An 8,747-nucleotide genomic window follows, 5' to 3' on the forward strand; every position below is an offset into this window, starting at 1 on the left:
TAAGTCGGTACCAACTCGATGGCACCTAACAACAACAACAGTGATATAATCACTTCTGTTTTCATGTAAAGTTATATGTACATTAACATAAGGTATAAAGAAAAAACAAATTTAAAGGACACAAGATAAATTTTGATAGAAGAAAATTAAGTGTAGAAACTCAGAAAGTACGTAATTAAACATCTCTCAAAAAGCTCTGAAGGTACATAGTGATTTCCATATCATTCGACAGAAATTCATTGACTATGCACAAGGGACCACAAACTCTGCTAGATGACAGTGAGTAAGAAAATGTCTATCTTCAAATGAGGTTACAACTCAGAGGATAACAGCAACATGAGACAAGTAACATACAGAGAGCATATAGGATGGGTATCTACCCCAATGCTAAAGGGTCAGGAAAGGATTCCATGACAGCCATCACAGCCTGCTGCATTTGCTCAGTCACTTATGAAGAGTATGGTGACTGAATTCAGGTGTCCTGTCCACTGGCATCAATGTGCCATAGCTGGTCATTTATAAAAGGGATCTGTTGTTGTTAGGTGCTGTCAAGTCGGTACCGACTCAAAGTAACCTTCTGCACAACAGAATAAAACACTGCTGGGTACAGCACCAACCTCAAAATCATGGCTGCACTTGATTCTACGTATTATTCATTTAAGTCAAATTTCACTGAATTAAGCAGAACCTGAAATCCCTAATTTGACTTTTCTAGAAGCTTGTAATGAAAAAGCCATGTACCAGATTTTCAGACAAGCCTACTCCTGAAGCTGCCAATGACAGCAGGAGCTTTGGGTCTGACACACCTAACAGATTATTCAACGTGCATGACACAAACGTATATAAAATTCAACACACGTATAAAAACTCCCCCATCTGTATTTCCTCCTATTTCTGTCTATGGTTTATAGTCATTCTCTCTCAGTGAATGGGACTGCCATTGATCTGGGACAACCTAGACTTTCCTTCTTTTGCACCTCTCACATTCAAACTAAAAACTTGTTCATTCCTCCTACTTGTCTCTCAAATCTTCCCTTTTTACATGTCCTCACTGCTACTTAAAGGCTCATCAGATTTACTGTAATAACTGGTTTACCAGTCTCCAGCTCATCTGTTACAGCTCTAATGGTGTCCCCCTAAAAGATGTACAAGTTCTAACCCTAATCTATGACTGTGACCTTGTTTGGAACTAGGGTTTTTAAAGATATTATCAATTAACATATGAGTATATTGGAGTAGGGTGGGTCCTAATCCTTTAGGAATGGTATCCTTATATAAGAGAAGACACACAAAGACAGACAGAAAAGACAGCCCTGTGAAGATGGAGGCAGATTAGAGTCTTGCTGCAGCTGCAAACCAAAAAACCTACTGAGGCTACCAGAAGCTGGAAGAACCAAGGAAGGACTTTCGCCCCATGTCTTCATAAAGAACATGGTCCTGCTGATACTCTGAATTTGAACCACTAGCCTCCAGGCTTGTAAATCTATAAAATTCTGTTGTTTAAGGCCCTCCCCTCCCCACTGGTGGTACTTTACTACAACACCCCAGTAAAACTAAGAGACCACCATTTTACTGTTACTCAGATGATCTTGGTAAACAAAACGTGCATATGAACATCTCACTCACTCATTACTTATAATCCTAAATGGATTTCTGAATACCATGCAACATTCAAAATTAAAAGAAATTCAAGACTGAATTTTCCAAAAAAGGATTATTTCCTTTTGGGCACAAATGAACCTTTAAGTCCCTTGAAGAGCTCCTTGGTAAAACATCTAGGGTTTTACATGATGTAATTTCTGTTCACTGTTCCAATCTCATTGCATCCTATAGTCTTGAGTCATTAACAATATACTTACAGTTCTCTGATAAAGTCTTACATTTCTTTACTGTGTCACTTTCTCATTGCATATTTTACCTGGAAGCCTATCCTCACTCCTCACACGGCAAACATCTATTCATCTTTGAAGACTCACCTCAAGTTACTCATCCTTCTGTGCTGTCTGTGATGTCTGCCCTGCTCATCTCCCTTGGTACAAACAATTGTCTTACACCCCTTTCTACATGGACTTTTTCACAATACATTTAAAAATGTACTGCATATTTTTGCCTTCTCATCTACTACCCTAACCAGAAGACAGACTCATTGTGGTCAAAGCCTCACCATCTTTCATACTTGCATTCCTAGACCCTAGCACAAGGAGCCATGGTGGCACAACAGTTAAGTGCTGGGCTGCTAGCCAAAAGGTTGGTGGTCTGAACTTGCCCAGTAGCTCCATAGAGAAAGACTTGACAATCTATCCCCATAAAGATTACAGTCTAGAAAACTGTATGGGGCAGATTTACTTTGCCACATAAGGGTGTTATGAGTCAAAACTGACTTGATGGAACCTGCCACCAACACCTAGAAAATATTTACAGCACAGCAGACACTCACCATACAAATGTTTTTTCAATGATCAAGAAGTGAAGGAACCAAAACCTTCACATCACTTGGCTAATTCCTTTAAGATTCACGTTGACATGAGCTCTTGTGGGAAACCTTCTCTGAGTTCTCACGTGTGGGCTGACTTCCCCTTCTGCACTCCTACAGGAGTCTGTCTTGTCTTACTAACCACACAATATTATCATTGTTGTCTGTCTTCTCTTTCTCCCACACTAATTTGTAAACTTTCTTGACACTAACTGTTCATCATCTCTGTATTTTTAATACCAGGTAGATAGTACAGGATTCCTGAGTAAACAAAGAACTGTGATTGGTAATATACCCTAGGGGCCTTGCAGCTCATTAAAAATACTACCAGCTGACATTTTAGGGTTCCCACAGCACTCCAAAGCTGATTCTGTATGTTTTTGTCATTCACCCTAATTGGCAGAGCTATACTTCAAAGCTATTTCTGAAATACCAAAAGTCTAAACACTTAGTCACTCTGCAATACTGCCTCATCTCCATGCTCAATCTTATGTTACACCATATTACTTATAATTTTTTCCAATTAAGTTAAATACTTGCAGCATACCTATTACTTTAAAATGTACTGTACTATATGTATTTGTTGGGTGTTAGCAGCAGATACAAAGGAGCTCTGGTAGCGTAGTGGTTAAGAATCGGGCTGCGAACTGCAAGGTCAGCAGTTTGAAACTACCAGCTGTTCCACGGGAGAAAGATGAGGTGTTCTGCTCCTGTTAAGATTTGCAGCCTCGGAAACCCTGTGCAGGGTCACTATGAGTCGGAATCGACTCCACTGCACACAGCCACCAGCAGAGATATAATCTGCCCAGAGAACCCTTCACCATCAAAAGAAGATGGAAGGAATACACAGAGTCACTGTACCAAAAGAAATGATTGATGTTCGACCATTTCAAGAGGTAGCATATGATGATACTGAAGGAGGAAGTCCAAGACAATTGTTGAGGGTATTCCTCTATTTTGCTGACTCCCCACTTTTTCAAGCATGATGTCTTTCTCCAGGGATTGGCCCTTCACAATAACATGTCCAAATTACATGAGATGAAGTCCTACCATCCCCACTGCTAGGGATCATTCTGGCTGTACTTCTTCCAAGACAGACTTGTTGGCAGTTCACAGTATATTCAATATTCTTCGCCAGAACTGTAATTCAAATGTACCAATTCTTCTCCAGCCTTACTTATTTTCATTGTCCAGCTTTTGCATGCATATGAAGCAATTGAATATACCAAAACTTGGGTCAGGAGCACCTCAGTCTTCTCAATGATATCTCTGCTCTTTAACACTTTAAAGGCGTCTGGTATGGCACTGTGGGATATAGCACTGGACCTTAAGGTAACAATGAACCACAAGGTCGGCAGTTCAAACTCACCAGCCACTTTTGGAAACTATACAATTTGGAAACTATGAGTTGGAACCAACTCGAAGGCACTTAACAACATTTGCAGTTGATCTATTCAACGCAATAGGTCCTTTAAGCTCAGGTACTAGTATTTCTCAAGCGGCCGGCGAGAGCCATCTAGTGGCAATCTTGTTTAATGGCAATCTGCAGTGAGCAGGTTATGTCACATTTTACGCTACTTGCAATTCTACTCATTTAAAAAAAACGTAAAAACATTTAATACTCTCACTATGTGAACAAAATGAGAAATAATTACAATCTTACATTTATTCCCACAGAAAAATCAGTCTTGAATATCTCTTCATTCTGAATTATTTAAGGTTGTCACCCAATATAAAACTGCCACTCTAAACAATATTATCAATGTTTTCCAACATCAGTTTCTTTTCTGGTTCCTGAAAAATCTGCAGTCCACTGGACGTTTCTTTTCACTTAAGAGAATGCAGCAACGGGTACGGAAACATCAATGATCAGTCTTCTCTATTTTATCTTTTATCTCCAGAGTAACACAGGCATTGTTGGAAAAGCACTGAACTGCTAACCACAAGGTCAGCAAGCAGTTCTAACCCACCAGCTGCTCTGCGCAAGAAAGATGAAGTACTCATGTAAAGATTTACAGCCTCAAAAACCCTATACAGGGTTGCTATGAATTGGAACCAACTCGATGGCACTTAATTACAACACAGCAGAAAGGTTAGCGAGGTTCTAGAGTAGTCTTGAGTGCACTGAACCCTGAGTCTGAAATTCACAGAGGAAGACTGGTCTTCAAGAGCATTACCAAATGTAGCCATTTCCTAAACAAGATCTGTGCAATCCCAAGTTTGATGTGCTAGTTACATATTTCTAGAATACACTAAAATCAACCACTAGTAACAATTTTTCAATGCTCATATGTATGTCACCTAAACCATCTCATGCACCATCCAGTGGTTCAGCTAACAACTCTGATACATGAATCATAACTGGGGAGACATTGCTATAAGGCTTAAGCAAACTTTTCAGCTGTGAAAACTCTTTTTAATAAAAAAGTTTTGTAGGCCCTAATCTGAAAAGAGTACAACTTTACTTGGTTTACATCAGGAACACTACTATAAATTACAATACAAAGCAGAATACAGCATTCAGCATGCAAACAGTACAAAGAGATTCACAAGTGAATATTCTTAACAGATGCTATATCAAGAAAAAAGAAGTGTGCTGTATACCTGAAACTGGGTCAAATGGCTGAGAAAATGGCTTAGGATCACATTTTTGATGCACAGTTTCCGCACTAACGACAGGCTTCCTCATTAAGATGTTCTCTGCTGCTATGGCCAGTCTGGGCCTTTGTCCTTCACTAAGTTCACCCACACTATTGTCCAAGTCCTATGAAAAGATGAAAAGGTTGTCAAAATCATTATAGTAAAACCAATTCAAAACAGGAAATAATTGTTTTATATGATGGTCTGCACTACTTGACTACTTGAAAGGTATTTTACACAATACTTTTTATGCTACATAAGTGGTTTCATCGACAATAGCATTAATATCCTATGCAAGCAAAATTTTGCTGAAGATAATTCAAAAATGTTTCCAACAGTACATTAACAGGGAACTGCCAGAAATTCAAGTCGGATTCACAAGAGGACACGGAATGGAGGAAATCATTGCTGATGTCAGACGGATGTTGAATGAAAGCAGAGAATTCCAGAAAGACGTTTACTTGTGCTTTATTGGCTACACAATGGCTTTTCGACTGTGTGGATCATGACAAGCTAAGGATAACACTGTGAAGAATGGGTATTCCAGAACATATAATTATGATCATGAGGAATCTGTACATAGACCAAGAGGCAGTCATTAAATAGAACAAGGGGATACTGAATAGTTTAAAGTCAGGAAAGGTGTACACCACGGTTGTATTCTTTCACCATACTTATTCAGTCCATATGCTGAGTAAATAATCACAGAAACTGGATTATATGAAGAAGAATGTGGCACCAGGATTAGAGGAAGACTCATTAACAACTTGTAATTTGCAGACGATACAACCTTGCTTGCTGAAAGTGAATAGGACTTAAAACATTTACTGATGAAGATCAAACAGCACAGACTTCAGTATGGATTACATCTCAATGTAAAGACAACAAAATCCTCACAATGGACCAATAAACAACATTCTCATCAATGGAGAAAAGATGGAAGTTGTCAAAGACTTCACTTTGTTGGATCCACAATCAACACTCATAGAAGCAGCAGTCAAGAAACCAAAAGATATACTGCATTAGGCAAATCTGTTGCACAAGACCTCTTTAAAGTGCTCAAGAATTAAGGACAAAAGTGTGCCTGACTCGATGGATCTGACAATAAGGAGGCTTCAAAAAGTTCATGGAAAAATGGAATTAAAAGATAATAAAATTTTTCCATGAACTTTTTAAGGCCCTCTCATATATACATTACTTGAAGGGTAAGTTTAGTTTCTTAAGGCTTTGAGTGCTAGAATTTGTGTTAAATATTTTATTTTTTAAGACGGTAAATATCCCTTATCCGTTGTATTAATGCTCCAAACTTAAATAACAAGATACGACACTAATTTTAAATAATATAAAAGAACTATACATAATTCATGCCGATTAAAACCAGAATTAGAAAATGTATCTCTCTTTCTCCATGAATTCAAATTGCTTGAAGTTTTCAGTGTGAAATTTATCATTATACAACTGATAAGAATAACATACCTCACACCAGCTGCTCCCTGGAAACCCTACAGAGGATCACTATGGGTCAGAAACAATTCGACAACACTTAACAACAACAATGACATAAATATTACCTCTATCCAACTGATTAACAGTTTATAAATATACAAATTAAACAAGACCAGTTAAAATTGTAGAAAATGGAATTCTTTGTTTCATAAATTTCTAGTTTTTCTAGTATTTAATTCCTTTGCCTTTTTTTTTTTTCTTTTCTTTCTTTTTTACTTTTTAAAAAGTTTTTATTGTGAATTGAGTGCAAGTTTACATGGCAGATCATCAGTTTTACATTCAACAAATCATATACTTTGTTTCATTACAATGATTACATACCCCTCCACATACCATCAGTTAACAGTATTTCTTTCTATTTCTCTCTATACATTCTATTCATTTTAGCTTTTTTATTTTTTTTAAACACTCAGGCATATATAATAATTTAAACCACCAAAGGGCACAATCTGCAAATCTGTCTCCTGGTGTGGAGCTATATTCCCTGGACCAAATGGTTGGTTTGAACTACCAGGTTGGGAGTTCAAACTCACCAGCTCATAAACTCACAGACTCACCTGTATAGGAAACCCTATACAGGTTTGCTACGAGTCAGCACTGACTTGACAGCACTTAACCACCAACAACAAAAACAACAAATGACATTTATAGAATAGTCCATCCACCAAGAGATTCTTCCTAAGTCCTTTACCTTTCTTAACCATTTAAATTTTTAAGGATAAAAATTTTAACTATTAGGAAATAAAACCAGCCATATATCCCTAGGGTCTGTATAGTCTTCAGATTTTTATATGTGCTCAGATAGAAACATCCATCATTAATTATCCTGACTCTGCTGTACATTTCTGCCTGAACTTTCCCTCTTGTTGTTGTTAGGAGCCACTGAATCAGTTCTGACTTATAATGACCCTATGCCCAACATAACGAAATACTGCCCAATTCTGCACCATTCTCACAATTGTTCCATGTGTGAGTCATTGTTGCTGCCACAGTGTCACTCCATCTCTTTGAGGGTCTTCCTCTCTTTACTGACCCTCCAGTTTACAGTATGTCCTACTCCATGGACTGATGTCGCCTGACAGTATGTCCAAAAAACAAGAGACAAAGTCTCTCTCTCTGCCCTCTCTCCTACGGAGCATTTTGGGTGTACTTCTTCCAACACATTTGTTTGCTATTCTGGCAGTCAATGATACTTTAACATTCTTCTCCAAGACTGACAACTCAAATGCATCAATTCTTCTGCAGTCTTCCTTATTCATTGTCCAACTTTCACATGCATATGAGGCAAATGAAAAGACTATGGCTTGAGCCAGGCCCACCTTAGTTCTCAAAGTGACATTTTTGCTCTTTAACACTTAAAAGAGGTCTTTTGCAGCAGATTTACATAATGCAATATATCATTTGATTTCTTGGCTGTTGCTTCAATGAGCATTGATTATGTATCAAATAAGAATGAAGTCTTTGACAACTTCAATCTATTGTGTTTATAATGATGGTACTTACCAGTCCAGTTATGAAGATTTTTGTTTTCTTTACACTGAGATTCAATCCACGCTGATGACTGTAGTCTTTGTTCTTCATCAGTAAATATTTTAAGTCCTCTTAACTTCTAGCAAGCAAGGTTGTGTCATATACATGTTACAGGTTGTTAATGAGTCTTCCTCTAATCCCGATGCCATGTTCTTCATATAATTGAGCCTTTTGGATTATTTACTAAGCATACACAGTGAATAAGTATGGTGAAAGGATACAACCCTGGCACACATCTTTCCTGATTTTAAACCATTCAGTATCCCTTCTAATGATTGCCTCTTGGTCTATGTACAAGTTCTTCATGAGCACAATTAAGTGCTCTGGAATATTCTTTCGTTTTTCTCAATGTTATCCATAGTTTGTTATGATCCACATAGTTGACTGCCTTTGATTAGTCACTAAAATACAAGGAAACATCTTTCTAGTGTTCTCTGCTTTTAGCCAATAACCATCTAACATCCGCATTGATATAACTCATTCCATGACCTCTTCCGAGTCCAGTTCGACTTACTGGCAATTCTCTGTTGGTGATATTAATGATACTGTCCTGTGACTTCTACATTCTGTTAGGTCACCTCTCTTTGGAACAGGCACA

The 8,747-nt window shown here is 37.8% G+C and overlaps 1 protein-coding gene across 3 annotated transcripts in view; it reads right to left on the minus strand.

Annotated features, from left to right (window-relative positions):
- The window catches only part of KIAA0586 (KIAA0586 ortholog), a 140,974-nt gene that overhangs the window by 57,201 nt on the left and 75,026 nt on the right, over positions 1-8,747 (minus strand). For all 3 annotated transcript variants that reach the window (XM_006864600.1, XM_006864601.1, XM_006864599.1), the window contains one exon: positions 5,078-5,237. In XM_006864600.1, coding sequence (XP_006864662.1) covers positions 5,078-5,237 — 160 coding nt within the window. The remainder of the gene's footprint in view (positions 1-5,077; positions 5,238-8,747) is intronic.

This window comes from Chrysochloris asiatica, unplaced genomic scaffold (genome assembly GCF_000296735.1).
Source record: "Chrysochloris asiatica unplaced genomic scaffold, ChrAsi1.0 scaffold00067, whole genome shotgun sequence".
NCBI classification, from domain to species: Eukaryota; Metazoa; Chordata; class Mammalia; order Afrosoricida; family Chrysochloridae; genus Chrysochloris; species Chrysochloris asiatica.